At 38.5% G+C, this 22,635-nt stretch overlaps 1 protein-coding gene across 2 annotated transcripts in view; it reads left to right on the top strand.

The window, feature by feature from the left end:
• Positions 1 to 21,765, top strand: part of LRBA (LPS responsive beige-like anchor protein) — a 445,808-nt gene extending 424,043 nt beyond the window's left edge. For both annotated transcript variants that reach the window (XM_056855892.1, XM_056855891.1), the window contains 5 exons: positions 199 to 366; positions 13,879 to 13,980; positions 15,611 to 15,807; positions 20,206 to 20,357; positions 20,922 to 21,765. In XM_056855892.1, coding sequence (XP_056711870.1) covers positions 199 to 366; positions 13,879 to 13,980; positions 15,611 to 15,807; positions 20,206 to 20,357; positions 20,922 to 21,012 — 710 coding nt within the window. In that variant the 3' untranslated portion in view covers positions 21,013 to 21,765. The remainder of the gene's footprint in view (positions 1 to 198; positions 367 to 13,878; positions 13,981 to 15,610; positions 15,808 to 20,205; positions 20,358 to 20,921) is intronic.
• The last annotated feature ends 870 nt before the right edge of the window (positions 21,766 to 22,635 follow it).

Genomic DNA, 22,635 nt, shown 5'->3' with positions numbered 1-22,635 from the left:
AAGTTGGTGGGGAAGGATACATAGCAAAATGCTTTACGTGGATTTGAAAATCACAGGCATTTCAAGTTTGAGGATTTCAGGTAGCACAACTGGAAAATACCTCTGCCTGAGACCTTTGGTTTGAGCAAAGATTATCCGACTCATTAATAAGCTATTTTCACCTGAACTGAAAACTGATATCTGTTTTATTTGTTCTAGGGAAACTGATACAAGTAGTGTTTGGACACTGGGATGTTGTCACCTGCCTTGCCCGTTCTGAGTCCTACATTGGAGGAAATTGTTATATTCTCTCAGGGTCTCGTGATGCAACGCTCCTGCTGTGGTACTGGAATGGCAAAACTAATTGCATTGGTGATAACCCAAGTGGTAAGATAGACCTATGTTGCTAATTGTTCTGTAAGCAGCAGATCCACTGTATATAGCATATAAGCATTATTAGTCCAGAGATGCGAGCTTGCAGCATCAAGGATAGTTTCTTAGGTTGCAGGTATTGTTACAGTGCTTCCTTAATCCAGTTACCGGTACTGGTGCCAACTGATGATCTCATTGAATAACCTGCTTCCATGGATTGTAGGTCAAAATCAAAATGCCATGCAGCTAACAAGGAAGAGCATACAAGGAAATGAACTGCATGACTTGGACCAAAGAGACTTTAATTGCTTTATTTGGACAGCCTTTTGGGTAGGGCAAAATAAAATTTGAATTGTCTTGTACATGTGTATTTTATTTTGGGCATGTTGTAAAGGATTATTTTAAAACATTTCTGTCGTGAAGAGCAAATTTGAATCAAACTCAAATCCTTGGACAATAAAACCAAAATAGCATAGGATGTCCTTCTATTCTAAATCCACAGTCGCCTTTCCAATAGGCCAAAGAGGTCATAGAGAAAGAGGTGTGACGAGAGAGGGGAGATCTTTGTGTCATTGAGAGTTTGAGTGTGTCTGAGATAATGTGTATACACATATATATAAATGATTGCATTATATTTGTGAGCGCACCCATGATAATAGTTTGTAGAGAGAGCCTAGCAGTTCTGGCAGAAATAAATGCATGCATATACTTCTGGCTCCCGGAAGAGGGAGCATAGACATTCTCTAAATCAGGGATGTCAAACTCAATTGTTAAGAGGGCCACATATACATAAATGTCACTTGGTTGGGCCAGGCCATGCCTCGCCAGCCCAGAATGAGAGTGGGGGTGGGGGGCTGCCTCCACTGGCTCACGGGCTGGATAAGAGCTCTCAGAGGGCCAGATCCGGCCCTCGGGCCTTATGTTTGACACCCCTACTCTAAATAAACACATTTGTGTTAGCTATTTCTTGGTTAAAGTGAGACTGCTACCTCATCACTGTAATTAGGCATGAGGAAAAGTGAAAAGATAAATTAGAAATTCTAAAAATAGTATCTCAACTAGATATTATAATGCTATGTGAGTTTTTATTGTTTATAATAATTTCTACCCCTAAAGCCTATTTTTTCCTATTTAACTTGGGTCTAATTGATCCTAATATTTTTTTAAGTGAAATACAAAGCGGTTTACTTTGTGATGAAGAAGAAGAATTGGTTTTTATAAACTGCTTTTTCTCTACCTTTAAGGAATCTCAAAATGGCTTACAATCACCCTCCCCTCCCCACACCCTGGGAGGTTGGGGGGGCTGAGAGAGTTCAGAGAGAACTGTGACTAGCCCAAGGTCACCCAGCAGGTTTTGTGTGTTGGAGTGGGGAAACAAACCCGGTTCCCCAGATTATAGTCCTGCTCACGTGGAGGAGTGGGGAATCAAACCCGGTTCTCCAGATTCGAATCCAACTCTCTTAAACACTATACCACACTGGTTAAATTGATGGCAGAGTGACACAGCTCAGGACAAAGGTGGTACATGTTTTTGTTCTTTGGGGGCTAGCTGTGATATAAACAATGCAAGAGAATAAATATGACATATTAAAAGATTGTTTTAGAATTATTTGATGGGATCATGGTCTCAGAACATGTTTAAAGAACATTTTGGGTCTGATTTAATAGACAAAATGAAAATTCATTTAACTAAATCCAGAATTAAGGGCTTTCTGATTAAAAAAAATAAGCATATGGATTGGTGAAATATGTAAAAGCAAAATAGATTACACTTCTTAGGAAAGAGCTCATACAAATTTTGCATTTAGAAAGTCAAACTATTGTCATGAATACTATTTTTATGCTTCAGCAGCTTGGGTGATGCAAGTCTTCAAGGTGAACAACTGGAACATGCAAAGTGAGCTACCTGCAAACGACACTTGTTTCCTTTACTTAAAATTAATTGCATGAACATTGCATGTTTAAACAAACAGCACAGTTTCACTGCAACCTTTGTTTAAGTCTTCCAGAGGTGTCTTTTAAAAATGTATTTGCTTTCCATTATCAAAGATCCTAGAGTGACATCTACTGGTTGCATTTTGAAATTCTACAGTACAGTTCTCAACATAGCAAAGTCTGAGATGGAAGTTTTGCTTGCAAAGATGAAAAACCCAGGTTCCTGCTTCAGACCCATGGCGTCCATTGTATTCCAGAATGGTCAAAACCTCCAGGCTGGGCTGCTCTCCTGGAATACTTGATAATCCTAAGCATGCTTGTTTACTGTGGAAAGCTCCTACCACACTTATTTTAAGAAAGGTCCTGGTGTAGGGGTTAAGAGTGGTGATTTGGAGCAGTGCACTCTGATCTGGAGAACTGGGTTTGTTTCCCCACTCCTCCACATGAGCGGCGGGAGCTAATCTGGTGAACTGGGTTTGTTTCCCCACACATGAAGCCAGCTGGGTGACCTTGAGCAAGTCACACTCTGTCAGCCCCATCTACCTCACAGGGTGTCTGTTGTGGGGAGGAGAAGGGAAGGTGATGGCAAGCCGGTTTGATTCTCACTTAAGTGGTAAAGAAAGTCGGCATATAAAAACCAACTCCTCTTCTTCATGTCAACTTTCTCTACCACTTAAGGAAGAATCAAACCAGCTTACGATCACCTTCCCTTCTTATCATTTTGTTAGCGTTAAGTCAGTCCTTAATTTCTAACTGTGTGCAGCAATAGTGTATATGCAAATCTTTTCAAAGTGCTCACCTGGGATGCAAATCCTCTCTGCTGTGTCAGTTAAAATGAACAAAATCAACAACAGTCAAGGAAAACCAGACCGCTGGAATAGGAACAATATCAGTCCACATTGGGGTCGGCTGATGTTAGGGATCCTGCCCCAGATGCTGCGCCTATCCTTACAGCTGTTTATAGAATTAAGAAATAAGTTGTGGCAGTTTAACACCACAACTCTTCTTTCAGATAAAATTGTATTGTTTTATCTGACTTATGGTTATGATTGTTAATGTTAGCCAACCCTCTCAGATAGCCCTGTACCAGCAAACTCTGTTGTGTGAGCAAAGTTCTGTTGCACTGTATTGGTTCTCCCATTCATACCATTGCATATTTCTTACCAGGTGTATATGCTTTTGAAGGTTTACAGAAACAGCGTACTTCTTGTCAGGTCTTTAGGCATATTGCCCTTAGAAATCAAGGCATCTAACCTATAGGTAGGAGCCCAGTGGCGCAGAGTGGTAAGCTGCAGTACTGCAGTCCAAGCTGTGCTCACGACCTGAGTTCGATCCCGACGGAAGTTGGTTTCAGGTAGCCAGCTCAAGGTTGACTCAGCCTTCCATCCTTCCGAGGTCGGTAAAATGAGTACCCAGCTTGATGGGGGTAAAGGGAAGATGACTGGGGAAGGCAATGGCAAACCACCCCGCAAACAAAGTCTGCCTAGTAAACGTCGGGATGTGACGTCACCCCATTGGTCAGGAATGACCCAGTGCTTCCACAGGGGTCCTTTACCTTTAACCTATGGGTGTGGATATCTATTTTTTTAGCCCATATATTTGATGATTTTGCCACATTTCTACAACTAGTGGATGGGAAAACCCTCCCTCCTGCTTGGCAGAATTATGTAGGTGACTAGGGTGGCCTGGGAAAGAGAAACCAAAAGAGAGCCTAAAATATCTTGAGATTTAAGATTAGAGGTGCTGCTTAAATTCATATTCCCTAGGTTCAGAATATCAGTTTTGGCTGCTCATAATCCTTTGCCTGCAATCAGGCAAGCGTTGTGACCCAGTTTTTCTTCTCTGTGTCATGCTGTAATCTAAGCCAAAGGAGGCTTAGATTTTTTCCTCCTCTCTTTCATTTTTCTACTCCCACTGTAGGGGTTGCTGCTTGTTGCTTCCTGGCAGCAAGCATGGGGTTGGTGTAGGAGGAGGGAAGAATCTCTCTCCCCAGCACTGTGCATGCAATTTTGAGGTGCCAGAAGCCATGGGAGATGTAATCTCCAGGATGTTTAACATTCTAATGGCTTGCTTATTTACGCCTATCTTTGTGCTGACTACCTTATTTCTGAACCTCCCCCCACCTTCAGGGCACCAATTCCTCTAATGGGGACTGGTTCAATACTGTGCCAACATGCTACTTGTATTTTAAATTAGAATATGGAGAGAAGTTTTTTCTCTGTGTTGACTCTATTTAATTCAGATGTAACTAAAATTATACACATGAAATTCTCCAGAAAGACCAGGATGGTTTAATGCTGTATGATGTAATAAAATGTTCCAGGCCAAACAAAGCCCTATTTATTGCTTGTAGCTAATGGTAAATATTGTTAAAGTAATAATAATCGTATGGTAAATTAATAAAAGAGTAATCTGTACCATATGCATAGTATTGGCGTAATAGGCTTAATATATCACATTTATTTTACCTTATTTGGTATTCCATTCAAGCTAGAGTTTCCCCACTTAATTAAAGGGATGGAATAACAACAAAGAACAACTTGGACCATATCCCCATTATCGTCATAAAGCACTTTCTTTGTCTAGAAATCATTTGGCCAGTGGTCTTCTTTCAATGAGCAAAGTAACTAAACTTCAAAGTATTTCCCCAATTAATTTTGCTGATGTTAGTTTGTCAAGAGCTAAAATTGTAACAGAATACAGAAGGCTGCTCCATATGAATCTGAGTTAGGATATACTGAGAGTTCTACCTCATATTTGCTGTATTAATTTGACTGAAAATAACTTGAATTTATATTGTAGGTGTGAAGATTTTATATACTTCTAGCAGCAAAAACATAAAATGCTGTATGAAAAGTGAAATACATTACATATTATGCAACATTTTGCTTTAATAGCTACAATACATTAGCTTCTAGCTATACCCGTTGGTTTTCACAAAACCTTTTATTTCTAAGCTTTAAAATATTCTTTCTCTAGGCAATAAGAGATAGATGGCATGAAATACTGGAGGAAGATGTCAAAATGGCATTACAGAAAGACACTCTTTTCTAGCGGGCTGTCTAGAAATTGTTCTTGAAGGGAAATTGAGTGATTGGTTAACTGTTTACAACTATTTCTGAAAAATTAAACATATGAGTCACTTCTGATGTAGATACTAGTATTGGCTTATTAAAAGGCAAGAACTGGTGATAAGGTCCATAAATATTGCATTAATGCAGTATACATAAAGATATTAAATTGGTTACTACATTGGTAATGGTTTTAAATTGCCCCATCCCTGTTTCTTTTTTGAGGAACAGTGTTTTTTAACCAGGAAGGTTTTTTTTTTAAAAAAAGTATTTGCCTATTAACTTTGGAGATTCCTGTGCCTGTGATGTTTTACGAGTATAATTTTATTTACATATGTTGTAAAATAGAGATCTGCTGCCAAGTGTAATGCTCTTGAAATAGTTACATACATTTAAAATTTGCTTTTCTTAATACACATTTTAGTTCCTGTATCAAATAACAAAACACTTTTGGGATTATTGTCGAAGGCTTTCACGGTCAGAGTTCATTGGTTCTTGTAGGTTATTCGGGCTGTGTAACCGTGGTCTTGGAATTTTCTTTCCTGACGTTTCGCCAGCAACTGTGGCAGGCATCTTCAGAGTAGTAACACTGAAGGACAGTGTCTCTCAGTGTCAAGGGTGTAGAAAGAGTAATATATAGTCAGAAAGGGGTTGGGTTTGAGCTGAGTATTGTCCTGCAAAAGTATTGTCCTGTAAGTATCAAGATAATGTGCTAATGAGGGTATGGTATGTTAATATGGAACCATTGTATCCTGAAGTGATCTGTTAATGTGTGTAATCCAAAACTAATCTGTATGGCTATTGTTGAATGTTGTCTTTGTCTGGAGGTGTTTCAGGGCAGGAAGCCAAGCCTTATTCATTCTTAAACTCTCCTCTTTTCTGTTAAAGTTGTGCTGATGTTTGTGAATTTCAATGGCTTCTCTGTGCAATCTGACAAAATAGTTGGTAGAATTGTCCAGTCTTTCAGTGTCTTGGAATAAGACCCTGTGTCCTGTTTGTGTCAGTCCATGTTCAGCCACTGCTGATTTCTCAGGTTGGCCAAGTCTGCAGTATCTTTCATGTTCTTTTATCCTTGTTTGTATGCTGCGTTTTGTGGTCCCGATGTAAACTTCTCCACAGCTGCAAGGTATACGATATACTCCTGCAGAGGTGAGGGGGTCTCTTTTGTCTTTTGCTGATCGTAGCATTTGTTGTATTTTCTTGGTGGGTTTAAACACTGTTTGTAGGTTATGTTTTTTCAAAAGTTTCTCCATCCTATCAGTGACTCCTTTAATAAATGGCAAGAATACCTTTCCTATGGGAGACTGTTTTTCTTGAGTTTTCTGATTTTTGTTTGGTTCAATGGCCCTTCTGATTTCATTCTTGGAGTAGCCGTTTGCTAGCAGTGCGTGATTTAGATGGTTAGTTTCTTCCTTGAGAAACTGTGGTTCACAGATCCGTCTTGCACGGTCCATTAATGTTTTGATTATTCCTCTTTTCTGTCGGGGGTGGTGGTTGGAGTTTTTGTGTAAGTAGCGATCTGTGTGAGTTGGTTTCCGGTAGACCTTGTGACCTAACTGAAGGTTTGATTTACGGATGACAAGGGTATCAAGAAATGGGAGTTTACCCTCAATTTCCTTTTCCATGGTAAACTGAATGTTTGGATGGATATTATTAAGATGGTTTAGAAAGTCCATTAATTTTTCTTCACCATGGCTCCAAATGGTAAATGTATCATCTACGAACCTGAACCAGACTGTAGGTTTGTAAGGTGCTGATTCTAATGCTGTCTTTTCAAAATATTCCATGTAAAAGTTTGCTATTACTGGACTGAGTGGACTTCCCATAGCTACTCCATCAATCTGTTCATAAAATTCTTGATCCCATAGGAAATAACTTGTTGTCAAACAATGGTGAAATAAGGCTGTTATATCTTCTGGAAAAATCTGGTTAATCAATGAGATTGTGTCTTTAACTGGAACCTTGGTAAAGAGGGATACAACATCAAAACTGATTAATATATCCTTTGGATTGAGTCTTAACGGACTGATTTTGTTGATGAAGTGAGTTGAATCTTTGATGTAAGAAGTGGTTTTTCCAATGTGGTCCTGTAGGAGGGTGGTCAAATATTTAGCTAATTCATATGTTGGGGAACCAATGGCACTCACGATGGGTCGGAGTGGAACGGAATCCTTATGAATTTTAGGTAGTCCATATAATCGTGGTGGTTGTGCTTCAGTCTTGCATAGTTTTCTGTGTGTGTCGGGATGAAGAGTGGAATTCTTGATCAGAATGCTAGTTTTCCTGGTAACTTTGCAAGTTGGATCTCGTTTTAGTTTTTTGTATGTGGCAGGGTCCAGAAGTTCCTCAATCTTCTTTTTGTATTCTTCTGTTTTCATGATCACTGTGGCATTGCCTTTGTCAGCTGGTAGAATAATGATTTCTGGATCTGCATTGAGGGTCTTGATGGCGTTTCTCTCCTTGCGTGTTATATTGCTAGTAGGGGGCTTTGCTTTTCGTAGAATTCTTGCTGTCTCTCCTCTTATTTCCTCAGCATCTTCTTCAGGTAGATTACGAATGGCAGATTCTACATTTGCAATGATGTCTTCCACTGGAATTTGGGTGGGAGTGACTGCAAAGTTTCCTCCCTTAGCTAAGATGGAAGTTTCTTCAGGTGAGAGTTGTCGGTCTGTCAGATTGAAGATAATCCGTTTGTTGTCAAGTTTTGGACTGTTCTGTCTTCTTTCCTGTAATTTGTTAAACTTTTGCTTCTGTCTGGAAGTATGGCTGGTTAACCCCTGTTCCATTTTTCTGTAGGTGAGATTATCAATCTTGTCCCAATCATGGCTTCTCATTTTGTGGCTAGTATTGATATGTAAGGAAAACAACTCCTTGTCTGTGGCAGCAAGTTCTCTGCGGGTAGTGTGAATTCTCTCTCGTAAGAGAGCCCGTTCTAGATGGTCATAAATGCGGTTAGCTCGTGAAGTTTTAAAGATTCTTTTACTTGTGAGAAAAGATGGAATGGTTCCAGTGTCTCTGCATCGTAGTAGAAAAGTTAAAGAACAAAGTAGATGTGCTTTCTTGTTCCGAAGTGTTTCCAATCTCCGGGTCTGTTGAAATATTTCCTCCCCGTAGAGGCGTTCAAAATATTGTCGAAGGCTTTCACGGTCAGAGTTCATTGGTTCTTGTAGGTTATTCGGGCTGTGTAACCGTGGTCTTGGAATTTTCTTTCCTGACGTTTCGCCAGCAACTGTGGCAGGCATCTTCAGAGTAGTAACACTGAAGGACAGTGTCTCTCAGTGTCAAGGGTGTAGAAAGAGTAATATATAGTCAGAAAGGGGATTATTCAACTTTTGGGGATATTTAGGGCATAATCTTTCCCCATGTGGACACAATGCCCACACAAGGAGGGATTTTCACAGGAGAGACTTCCATTTCAACAAGATGTTTGTGTATGCCATGGGAAGGGACGAACAGGGCTCTACTACAGCCTATGGGATCTTTCCATGTATTGGTATTATGCCCATGTGGCAAAGAGTTGTGCTCTATTAAAAGGCTCATTCCTCCTAATAGCAAGCATCATTTTTGAAAGAAGGCAGCAAAAGGGGTACACCCATAGACAAGATTAATGAATGCAAACTCAGGCAATTACCTAGGCAGGAAGAAAAACTTCAGACTGTAGCTTTTAAAAAGAAGAAAAGCCAAAGGCAAGGGGATGAGGACTGAGCATGCTCATTGCCTTAGGAATGTTGAAAACATGATGAGAGAATAGATCTGTTTCAAGCCCATAAGAGCTAATGGCACCCTGGGAGATTTTGAACAGGGATTTGCCAGTTGTCCCCTCCCCACCCCCGAATTCCTTGCTTTTACACATTTTATATTTTCTCTTTGCTTATTTGATACAATTTTGCATTATGAGATTGTTAGGAGATTGACCCTGCACATGGATACAGCTTTTGTTTACCCCACCCTTGTAGGAAACGGTTACAACGGTTATAAAAACACTATAATAGGAGGGTTAACTGATGTTTTATGGAATAATAACTTTATATTGAGATATGCATTTGTACAATTGATTTGGCTGTGTTGAATCAGTTTGTGGCCTCTTCTATTGCAGAACAAAAACTTAACATTTTTATTTAGAAATCAATCTTTCTTGGAGTTTAGCTTTTCAATCCTGAATATAAATGGAAGTTAGTTGTGTTTGTTTTAAGAAAGGTATCTTTTTAAAGGAAGTAACCTTTAGTGTACAGGCCAAATCTAGATAGATGGCAGTGCTCATAAGCATTTCCTTTATTGGTTGAATTTATTAAAATATACAATCCAGTTTTCTTAAGCTTTTACCTTTTAGCTTAAGATCTCCAGATTCTCTTTTGCTTTTCCATTTTGAAACTCGAGACTAGGATAACAACATAGTTGCAACACAATTGTTCCTAACCAAGTGAAGAACAGATTACCTTGAACGCTGTAGAAATGGAGGAAATTTTACAGTCTGTTATCATGGTTTTTAAAAGATTCTTTAAACAATTGTCCGAAGTATATTCCATTTATCTTAGTAAAACTGCAGTGCGTCGTTACAAGTATCATGCATTGTACTTTTACTTTCTAAAATTTAAATTCAGCTATTTAAAATAAGCCTTTATTCTGTAAGAATTATAGTTTGTTCAAACAATTGTGAGGGAGAGAACGCACTCTGCGAAATAGATTTGTTCTCTGTTTAGTGAATTTGGAGGCAAACCCCTTTTTTCTGTTTTGCATGATTTAATATTTTTACTCTTTGTCATTACGTGGACTGTTGGCATTAATATCCAAGTTCAAGTTTTAAGTTATCACTCAAACAATGAGTTGGGACATTATTAAATATAGTACTGGAGAATGTGTCATCTGGATAGTTGCATTTTGGATACTGGTACAGGATTTGAACTATATTTAATCCCATTTGACTTGTTCATCTTTCTGTAAGGATCTCCATAAAGATGTACTTGATATTCTTTTCAGACCTTAGTTAGAGCTTGGATCAGTGGCCGTAAACCTGCTTAAGGGACAAAGCTTTGCCTTTCTTTGAAGTCACTTCCCCAGGATTTCAAAGAAGAGCTAAAAGCCAGTTCCCCAAAACCAGTTTAGAAAGGCTTGAACTAGTGCCCCATCAACCAGCAGCAAAGTAAAATTTTCCCTTTGCTTTATTGAAAACCATGACAATCTTCTGAAGCAGTAAGAATTTAAAAGCTTTTAAAGAAATCTCTTTTGGTCTGCAATCAGCCTCTAAGTCGACCCCATTATTTGGAAAAACCAGAAGCATGAAGAGCCCTAAATGCTTAACATTTTTATCAAAGGGACCAGTCTGACTTTCGAAAGGATTCATGTTTTATAAGACTACAGTTCTGAAGAGAAGGAGAAATTTCAGTGAATGAGGCAGTAAAACTATATAAAATGTGGTTAGCCAACATTGCATTAAAAATATCCAAAATTCATTTTATTAAAAAAAATTGTTCCGTGTTAAGCTTTGAAGCAGCTTTTGTACTGTGCATTTGAGTCAATTAACTTTTTTTGTTATGCAAAATTACTAAGTTAAAATGTAAATATTTAAGACAATGGCAACAATTCAAGAACATGTTCCATGTGTAGAAATGGATCTTCCAGGAACAAGGGGAATTGGCATTAATCCAGACACTGAATAATGTGCACAGCATTTGGGATTGTGTCCAATGTTCTGAATTTTTAGCTTATATTTTATTGATTTCCTTTGAAGATTTTTCATTTGAATATTTTGACAGTATGGCTGTGTTTAACATCTACCCTCCAAACACATCCAGCATCCCTCATGTGCATGAGACGTCCCTCTCCTTCCCTTTCATATCGTCCATGTTCAAAGTGTCAGAGTATGTGTATATTTATATTTTTCTGGATGGTCCCCTTATGGCTTCACCCATAATGAACATGTGCTGCCGGTTGTTCTTTGAGAGCATTTAAGACTCATATTACAGAGTGTATTACTATTTATAAGGCCTAAATGGGATTTCATACTAGTAATGCAGTCATCGCTAGTGCTGACTCTGGGATTTTACAGATCCTTGGCCAAGTGAGATTGCTTCAGCTAGAAAGGGTAGGGCATGCAGACTTAAGAATTCTCTTGGATGGTTCATGCTCAGAATGAACAGCAGCGCTGCTGAAAGAACAAACCATTTGCGGTCTTGGGAGCCCCAGGCAATGTTTCACTTCAGCCAGGCCAGGCCAGATTGCAGGCCAGATTGCAGTGTACCTTTCATGTACTGAATGCATTAGGTGTGAAAAATTTTGTCTTATAGAAGATGTACATTGTCTGACCAGGAGCCTTATTATTGCTATGTGAAGTTGAAAATCCTGTAGTACTTCATAGTTAGGACCCAGAATAAATTGGCAACTTCTGCAAATTCGTCCTTGTCATTCCTTGGGGTCTCCCATCCACCGGGATCAGCATTTTGTGGCGATCAGCCCCCTGTAAATACATTGCTGGAAACAGTGAGAGATGGTTCCCCTTTTGTATTGGCTCTTCTGAATTGGCTCTAAGAAATAAGCTATAAAATGGCTTTCCAAATGGTTAAAATGGCTTTCCAAATGGTTATGCATTTAAGTTACTCAAAATATGTCCACTTTGAACAGTATGGAAGCTGCTTTATTCAATAATAAACAAACAAATAAATATCTGTCCTACTACTTAGATAATAAATTCACTACCAACATCTTGAAAACAAAATAATCAGTACTGCCAAAGCTGGGCTTGTCAGTCACCTGCCAAGGCAGGGCTGATTCATAAAGGACTACCATATGTTCTGTTCTGGGGAAGGGGGGCCAAATTCATCACAAGTTGTGCTCCAGGGGCCGTGCTGGACTGGGTAAAGCTTCAGGCTCTAGAAATCATATGAACTGCCTGAAGAACATGAAAGTGTTGAGGCACAAAACAAAACCCAAATCAACATCTTGGAAAAACATCAAAAAGACTTTTATGGTAGTTCTATCGTTATAGATTAAAGCAGTGGTTCTAAATGACCATATGGCCCCCAGGAGACAATCTTCAAATCTTGGAGGGGTGGGGCATTTAGGACTTTGGGCAATCATTTCTCCTTGCTTGCAGTGGTTTTCTGACAGCCAGCATAGGAGAGTTGTTTTATATTGCTCACCCCACTGAAGATAATATGCTAGATTTCTCCCACAGCCCTCCCTTCCCCAATGGCACACAGTAAGTAGCCGACATTAAAGAGCTGGCTAATGGTCATCAGGCACAAGGATCTCGTGGAGTGTAAGCCTGAGGTCTGTGAATCAAATGCATATATACACTTATATAAAATTGTCATAGGAGGAGTGCTGTTTTCATACATCCCAGTGTTTGCTTTTTATGGATCTTTTTGCTACTGCAGATCCTCCCAGGGCCCCCTCCTCGTTAAGCTTTCCCTTTCAGGCTGCCTGCTCAGCCCAGCATGGCCCCTGCTCCAGCTTTATGGAATACCCTCCCCAAAAAGGGGCAGAGGGGCCCTTACGTTTTCGGCATTCAATAAGAAATATAAGGCAGTTATTTTTAGGTGGTCATTTTTTTTTTAGTTTATTTTGTAAGAAAGATATTATTCTGTGTGCAGCTGTGTTTTTATTTTCTGTTTTTTTAAAAAAAAATCCTTGTGTCTTGCCTGTGGGTTTGGGGTGTGTGTGTGTGTTTCTTGTTAAGCTACCCTGAGTTGCTGTGTTCAGTGGTAAAGATGAAACATAAATATTTTAATACATAAAGAGGGGCATTCAGTGATAATCCTGTGTATTTGGGAGGGTACAATCAAAAGAGAAACTATGTGTTGTTCCAAAAGTTGTGCAGAATCACAGCAGCATTGGCCACCAATGCTGCTGTGTATTTGGGAGGTGACAGAGGGCTAAGGTTAACAACCACTGGGTTAAAGAAATGCCTTTCAATCAAAGCTTGCACAGTATTACACTGTATTGTTTACATTTTTTAAAATATAAAATGGAAAGTACAATAGAGCAGCTTGACTCTAAAAACATAGCTAGAGTTCACACTCACCTAAGCGCCATCTAATAAACACAAGATGTAAGGTTCCTGCCCTTATGTTTTGCATTTGAGTTCCCCCACCCTGAACTGTCTGCCATGCTTCCTGGATTTGAATGTGTTTTGCCAAATCTTGCATGAAACAGAAGCTTTTGTAAAATTTATGGCTACTGTTTTAAAATTGTGTAACTTCTTGAGCTGCTGTAAAATATTGTTTCCTTAAAAAAAAAACTAACCTTTTTCCATAAGAAAGAGAATTGTAGGGCAATCCTATACAGAGTTACTCCAGTCTAAGTCCTTTGCAATCCTGTGCGATTACTTCCATCAAAGCCCACTGATTTCAGTGTCCTCTTTGCTGCTTAGAGGTATGTGGTATACTCTTCACGGAGTTCAGCAATATGTAACTTGAACAAACGTCACAAAAGAGACATCTTCCAATGGTTCATACACAACAAAGTGGAAACATTGTAGTCTATGACTATTTGTGATTCTTTGTTTCTTTTTTCCCTCTTGAAGGAGAATTTGCATCGCCTCGAGCTATCTTGACAGGACATGATTATGAAATTGTCTGTGCTGCAATTTGTGCTGAACTTGGCCTGGTAATAAGTGGTTCTAAAGGTAAATTTTGCTGCAGACTTTAATCAACTTTTTAGCAGTTCCCTCCCCCCCCCCCATGCTGAAGTTTTGGGATAGAAACATTGAGCTGGAAGGCACTTCGAGGGTCATATAGTCCAACCCCCAGCACAGTGCAGGAAATTCACATCTCCCCCCCTCCCCCCGCTTTATGCCCAGAGGAAGGCAAAAACCTCCAGGATCCCTGAGCCAATCTGGTTTGGAAGACAATTCCTTCCTGATTCCAAATTGGAGATCAGCATTACCCTGGGCATATAAGAAAGGGTCACAAGAACTGAGCACTGGCTCATCCCTTCCTCCCATCCCTCTCACGATCTGCCTAAATTCAGATAATCAGCACTGCTGTCAGATGATCATCTAGCCTCTGCTTAAAAACCTCCAAAGGAGAGCCCACCACCTCCCAAGGAAGCCTGTTCCACTGAGGAACTGCTCTGTCAGGAAGTTCCTCCTAATGTTTAGCTGAAAACTATTTTGATTTAATTTCATTGGTTCTGGTCTGACCTTTTGGAGCAACAGAAAACAGTGTATATGTTAAAATTATGTAACCGTTAAAAATAACACCTTTGGTAGCAGTTTTGAATAGGTGAGTTTGGATAAGCTCTCTGTGGAAGTTGCCAGTATTACAGTGCAAATTAATTGTGGTTTAAGTTTTTGTTTTCGAACGAATGGATACACAGCTTCTTGTGTATTTTTAACGGGGATTACATTTGGACAATGAAACGGCATTTGTAGTAGGTATACTTTCCTGTGCTGATCCGCAAGGCACCTACCATGCTTCTGCGTAGTCTTCTAGAACGCTCTCACTGTTCCATTCTAGCTGTAAGATGAAATGGTGTCGTCCCATCCCCCCGTCCCAATCACAATATTTGCAGATTGGTTTGCTAGCTCTTAAGAGCAAGAATAATCACTCCTGCCAAGTGTTTTCAAAAGACTACCCACTTAAGATTGGGTGGTATCTGGACAAAAGTTATTTGTTCGTGTATGAATACATATGTTGTTGCACCTAAGATTTTGCCAGCATATACAGGTATTTTATGCCAGAGGTCCAGTAGTCAGGATTTAATTTTGCCGGACTGTCAGTTTGTTAAAGGAGTGAATGGGTGGTCTAATGCCCAGCCTTCTACAATGCCTGCTGCCAAGTCCAATCATCATAGAGGAGCTCAGTCATACCCACTGAACTTTGTAAGTAGCAACTGCAAAGGCTGGTTGGCGTGGCACAAAATCGTGCTGAAGCAACCAATAGAAGTTTGTATGCAGACACCTGTAGAACCAAAATATTTGTTTTTTATTTCCTCCACTCACCTCTTGCCGTCATCTTGCATCATCACAAAAATGCTCTCTCCTTTGCAGTTCTTTCCCTAATCTGATCAGGTATCAACCAGGAATAACAAAACAATTATTGCCCACCATTTCTTTGCTTTTTAATCTGCTTTCCAGCCCATGAAAGGGTGGAGAAATGACGATGGAATAAGTGTATTAGTTTATCTATTATTGTAGGATGTGCATGTGAATAATCTTGCGAGTGAATGGCTATATGTTAGGAAATTGTATTCCAGATATTCCTGTGGGATCCTGATGGTTTTGCTTCCTTCCCCCCCCCCACCCCGCCAATCAGATGGACCGTGTCTCATACATTCTATGAATGGAGATCTACTGAGGACATTAGAAGCACCTGAAAACTGTCTGAAAGCAAAACTTATCCAGGCATCAAGAGAGGGTCACTGTGTTATATACTATGACAATGGTCATTTCTGTGTGTTCAGTGTGAATGGGAAATTGCAGGCCACTATGGAAACTGATGATAATATAAGGGTGAGTAAAAGTAAACAGTATAAGCGACGCCATCTTATGTAACATAAGTCTGTCATTTGAATGCTCGTCTAGCAAGTTACTACATCAAATGAAATACAGAATGAAAATACGGGCAATTCAAACCTGAACTCTCTAAATGTAAACAATTCAATCTTACTACGTTCCCCAATTTGGGGTGTGTGGAGTGGGGAGGAGGTGTTAAAGGACAGAATTAAAGCAAAAACACCACCTGCTTGGCTTTTTTACTCCCAGCCTTACTTCTTGATAACTTAAAGCCATCTTTTACATAAAATATAGACCCATTAATATTTTCAGAGCTAACTTAAATAATTTAAACTACTTAAAGTGTGTTAACATATTCTCTTATTCTGTTTGATTAATTTAAAAATTCAGTACTATCAATTAAGTGACCTCGCTGCTATGCTAAAGGCAGGACTACTTAAATTGCCCGTTTTAGTGTTGCATTTGAAATAGTTTTGCTGTTAATCTGAGTTCCTCAGCCAATATTAGGATTGAGTGGCATTAAGAGGACAGATAAGTCTTGCACATTTCAGCTTTTTATCCTTTCTCATGCAAGAACATCCTGCCCATGCATGGAGAAATCCTTATGAGGTTCCTTGCTTTGGTATTTGGCTAAAAGAATTTCTGTACTGTTTGTCCTTGTCAAGATTTGGGGACTGTTGCTTAACGCCATGGAAATTCTGGTCTCTCTAGACCAGCAATACATACAACCAAATCGTTATTTTCTCCCAGTAGTCCCTGTTGGGTTTTATTCTTCAACAACCCACAGCCTTTTCCCCAGAGTTTCTGTGCTTTATCATACCATAAGGCAACAGAATGATTAGAACAAGAGTGTTTAAAATGCCTCTGTCCGCAGGCACTGCAGGTTCAACAATTTCACACTAGTTGCTAGTAAAAGGTGGCATATATGCAAGGAACAGAAACTGAGTTTTTCATTCAGATAATTCCATATTCTTTCCAGTGTCACAAAAGGCTTGGTTTGCTGGATGTTGAAAAAAAAATCGCCATTTTTGGCTGTTATAGTCAGACAGTATAATCTCCTAATTTACTATCTTGTACACAAGTATGAAAAAAAAATGCTACCAAGAGAATGTTTAGGCAGTCTGGAGATACTCATGGCCTAATCAACACTTTCCACCTGCTTTTGTTTTAAAACTTGTATTGCTTGGTAGAGCTTAGGCTAACAGCAGATCACAGCAGATCTGACTAGCTATGTTTAGATACTTTAATGAGTAACTTAAATCTAAATAGGCAGGCAGTTCAGAAACATAACATTATTTTATCCTCAACAAAGGCAGTGTGCCATTCCACCCAAAGGAACCAATTTATTTTTCTTTCTTTGGTCTGTTTTGAAAAGCAAAGCATCTAACAAGCTCTCCGTGTTGTATGCCAAAGTTGTCATAGTGACAGGTCTGTTTTTTCCAAAAAGCGTGGCCTCACAAGAATCTGAGTTTCAAGGGTCGTAACGAGTGCAAGTCAGAATCAGAAGAAAATAGAGCAAATTTAAACTTTGTGCCTTGAAATAATGTTTGTGCATTATAAGTATACATTAGTAGAAAGATTACTATTACAACACCACTTAGAGCATTCAAAATAATTTTCGTAAGTGAGGCAACATCAAAACATTACATTGATTCGTATTTTTGCAGACATCTTCTATGAAGCAAGTGTATCCTGTATTAACTCCTGAGGGCTATGTTATGAAACTGAAATCTTGACAGACTGAAAAAGGTCATATTTTTCCCCTCATTCACTTCTAGGTGACTCACAAACAAGCTACAGCTATGAGTAAAACTCGAAATCTCATCTTTTATTTAATCAAGAGCACAGAAACTCACTGAATTCATTGGAGGTAGAGGAGTTAAAGATTAATGGCTTTAATTTGCCTTTTAATATAGCATTTCTCTGATAAAAAGCCTCCAGTATAATATTCAAGTGAACCATATCCATAAGGTTAATGGATTTTCATCAGATGAATTTTATAACTGTAGCAAATAATTGCTGTGAAGAGTGTGACAAATAATTTCAAAAATACCCTTAGGAAACTGCCATTTGTGAAATGAGGAAAAATTGGTATTGATTTTGTTTATAATGAATAATCTTTTTAGTAATTGTATTTGGTTTGTTAGATATCGTGAGTCCAGCATTTTCTTTTAAACAATTCACTGCCTTAGCGTCATCATCCTTCCACTTGTCTATATTGTCATGTATTCATTTATAATGCACCAAGACTGATGTGTTTATGTTTTAAGCACATCTGTGTAGCAAATACCCTTCCTCTCTTACATGGAAAATGTCTGGTTACATCTTTGTCATTATTATTTCTTATTTCAAGAACTAGTAATATAAAACTTTGGACATAACTACATTGTAAGGCAAAATTCAGCTGTACTGAATGACTGATTTTGATTATCTCATATTTAATGCAGATGGGTTAAAGGCATTATAGTGTTCGCAGTACAGTATATATTTGACTGAATGCGCTTAGAATAATAGTAATTCTAAACCACGCTTCTCTGAAAAAAATTGTTACCAGCCTTTCTTCCTTATAGCTTACAATAATAAATGTACTGTGCTGTATAACCATTTGCTCACTTGGGGGCAAATGGGTTTGCATAAGCAGGTGTAGTAAATTAGACACCTGAAATAATTTCATCCAAGAAATTAATAGAGGGTCTGATTTAAAAGGGTGAAAAACATTTCTGGGCACTCTTATGGTATTGCTAACTAAGCTGTGAGTTTCAACCTTTATGGCAGGGATCCAAAGAGTTACTTTAGGTGAGCCGAAAGGCATGCATGTATCCAAGCGAAGATTTGGATTTTCTTTGAACAGCAGACCTTCATTCCATATCATAAACTGCTTCTAAGTACTCCCTCAATCTCAAAAACTGCCTGCAGTTTGACATAGGAAATAGTTTGAAAGCTCAAGTCCAAACTTGCTTTGGGGAACTAGTTGCAAAATTATTTGGAGCTGACCTTAACTTTTAAAATAAATAATAAGCTGTCTCAATCAAGCCTCTGGAGAGGCAGCATATAAAAGCAACCCTAAATAAATAAATGAATTTTAAGTATAATTTCATTGAAATGATATTAAATATTCTGTATGACTTGAATGAAAAAAATAGGTAAAATTGAAGGAGTGTCTTCACCTAGGATGACTATCCCCCCCAAAAAAGAGTAGATCATTATAAATAAAAATTCTTGTTTAATGTAAACTGTTAAAGGCTTTCACACAGAAAAGAAGAATCAAGTGCCCAAGCATTTGAAAAAAAGTCAAATTTTCGTGATTTAACTCTGTAAATTTAGATATATATACCAATTTTAAAAAGAAATTGAGATAACTGACCAAAAAGCCAGATTTAGGGATAATAATAGATAAAACACTGAAAGATTATGGTACCTGTACAAAAAAACGGACTGTGCCATTTAGGGTTTTTTGGATATGGCTAAAAATAGAAAATTTCCTAACAAATGGTTCGTCATGTGTTTATATATGCAACAGCCCAGTGGATTTTATCTGATTTAGTTCTAAAAACCAGGCCACAGGCCATCAGCGAGTACTTCATGTAGAACTTCCTATTTCTAAATTTGATCAGGGAACAATAGCACACGAAGCAAGATGTGAGATGATGAATATAACTTTTTATCATGAATCAATTATTTTCTTCATATAGTGATTTATTATTGATATAGCTAATTCACAACATGGCCATCTGTGGATACTTAAATAAGGAAACTGAATCCATGAACAAACAAAACATATCTTTCTACAAATCTGAGATAAACCGTAGGTTTGTAGCTGAATCTAAGATCTTTTAAAAATCATAATAAAATAATAGAAGTAGCACCTGTAGGTTTAAAAAACAAATGCCCTCTTAGTGGCATTTGTTCCTTATTCCCAAATTAAGTGACAATAGCTAGAATAATTAATAAAATGTCACAAATATAAAGAGCCCTGTGACGCAGAGTGGTAAGCTGCAGTACTGCAGTCCAAGCTCTGCTCACGACCTGAGTTCGATCCTGACGGAAGTTGGGTTTCAGGTAGCCGACTCAAGGTTGACTCAGCCTTCCATCCTTCCCAGGTCAGTAAAATGAGTACCCAGCTTGCTGGGGGTAAAGGGACGACTACTTGGGAAGGCACTGGAAAACCACCCCGCAAACATAGTCTGCCTAGTAACCATTGGGATGTGATGTCACCCCATGGGTCAGGAATGACCGGGTGCTTGCACCTTTACGACAAATGTAACATTTTCATTATGCCTTATTATCCAACAAGTGTAATTTATTCTTTTGTTATTTGTTGTAACTTAACTGGCAATTAAGTTTGAATAATTTAATGGTGAACATTAACAGAAGTTGCAATTTTGAATTCTTTAGGCAATTCAGCTGAGCCGTGATGGTCAGTACCTCCTTACAGGAGGAGACAATGGAGTTGTTATGGTATGGCAAGTGTGTGACCTCAAACAGCTTTTTGCCTATCCTGGTTGTGATGCTGGAATCCGATCTATGGCTCTTTCATATGACCAAAGGTGAGAGTCAATCAGTTTGATATCCTTGGTTTATGATACCATCTTGTATTGGCTTTGTTGGATGTAGCTCAGAAGACAGGGACACAGCATGCTTAAAATTAGCTTTTAAACTAATCCCAAAGTGTATTTTTAAATTTTTTGGTGCTTTCTTCCATCTATCACAGCTGCTTTAATGCTCCAAACACTGTTGTGGTGGTGGCAGAAGCAAGAACCAATGATTACTGAACTCACATGAACACATGAAGCTGCCTTATACTGAATCAGACCCTTGGTCCATCGAAGTCAGTATTGTCTACTCAGACTGGCAGCGGCTCTCCGGGTCTCAGGCAGGGGTCTATCACATCACCTACCTGCCTAGTCCCTTCAACTGGAGATACCGGGGATTGGGTATGCATGCTAAGCAGATGCTCTACCACTGAGCCACAGCCCCACCCCTCAGTGGAAACCTAAACCATTAGACTCTTTGACATTGGTGGTACAGCGTATGTTTGGTTAACTGTCTGCAACTTCAACATAAAAATGATGAGGACTCTGTTAATTAGCTTTTTTTCTCCCTCCTCATAGGTGTATAATGACAGGCATGGCTTCTGGCAGCATAGTGCTTTTCTACAATGATTTCAACAGGTGGCACCATGAATACCAAACCAGATACTGAAGCTGGAACTGCAGCTGGCAGATGGAAACTTGAAGCGTAGCAAGTCTCTCTTCAGAGTCTGGCCAGATCCTCAGTGCTTACAAATAGTAAATATAACATCTGAATGTAACTTAAAATTGCTGGAAGAAGCTATTTTTTAAAGTTAATTGCTATTTTTGTAGAACTTGCTTGACTTTTTGGGGGGAAGGGAAAAGAAGCAGAAAATGGCTGCCGGGGTCTGTAGTTTAAAAAGAAAATCTATATTTTTTAGTCATAGTAAGTCTATTTTGATTCATGTATGGGGAAAGACCTAAAGATGGCTAAAAATCTTGTACTATCTATATTATGACACATGTTTCTCATGTAAATCTTTATAATCTTGAGGATTATTTGATTTTAACAATGGAAGTTGGTTATAATACTGGGGTTTTAAACTGGGCTTACCCCATACCACATTTTTGTCTTGTATCTTTACAATGATTGTACTGCTTCAGCACTGACTTTTCTGGGAATCAATAAGAATATTTAAATTATGAGATAAACATATGTTTCTTTTCATCAATGTAGTGATCAAGCATGCTTCTAAGTCTAGATGATTAGTTTTTTTGTTTGTTTTCTGTTTTGTTGTGCAATTAATGAAGAGGAAATTAGCAACACAGTTGATACACCAAGTGTGAGTCCTTATGGCTTTTTCCTGATCTCTCTTTCTAGCATACCTAAATGTGCATTGTTCCATAAAATCAACCTTCATTTTGAGAATTATTTACTTCCATGTTTTCCATTAAATCATACGTGAAGTCAAAGCACACTTTTGCCTGGAGCCTGATGTTTTAGGCATGAAGGGGAAAAAAGGATTACAAAGTTGCCTATAGAAGCAAACGTTTTATTTCCATTATGGCATAGCTTGAAAGAGCGTGTTACAACCAGTACAGTTGCAAAATCTGAGCATCTTCTCAGTGGTCCTCATTCAATCATGTTGACAATATAGAATACCCTACCTTTCAGCTCTTAGGAAAATGAAAAGAATTTATACTAAAGGAACAATGTTATTTTGGTGTTGCATAAATTCTACTTTTTCTACAAGATTGCCATTGGGAACTCTGTGAAGATATTTGTGAAAAGAATTGTATTGTTTTGTAGGTCTGTATTGCATAAATAACTACTTTGTATGTTGTGCTCTATTAAGGTTTGAAACATTCCACATCTATATTGGTATATAATTTTCTTCAGCTGCCTACTACAAGCAGTTCCCTTTTTTTTTCTAGCATTCAATACCTTCTCTTTCAGTAAAGATCCAAAAAAGGACTACTCTATTTGGAAAAAAAATTAAATAAAAGGCATTTGTAATTTAGTGCATCTTTCATTGCAGTGGAAACTTATTGCTGAACTAGATCAATATAAAATTCAGTTTTCCCTATACCTGGAAAATACTGACTTGGTAGTCAACAGAATTTAACTGCTTAAAAAAAATCCTGTTGGTCTATAATGAACCTTTGTTTTAGACCTAGTTACTACACCAGCAGCTGCAGGCAGCCTTTGGTGTTTCCCGGGGAGCTAAAGAATAATTTACATGTAGCTTATCCCAAATATGAGCCCCCGTGGCGCAGAGTGGTAAGTTGCAGTACTGCAGTCCAAGCTCTGCTC

This window comes from Euleptes europaea, chromosome 9 (assembly GCF_029931775.1).
Source record: "Euleptes europaea isolate rEulEur1 chromosome 9, rEulEur1.hap1, whole genome shotgun sequence".
In the NCBI taxonomy this organism is placed as follows: domain Eukaryota; kingdom Metazoa; phylum Chordata; class Lepidosauria; order Squamata; family Sphaerodactylidae; genus Euleptes; species Euleptes europaea.
Note: the sequence above shows the minus strand (reverse complement) of the source record. Positions and strands in the feature narration are given on the sequence as shown.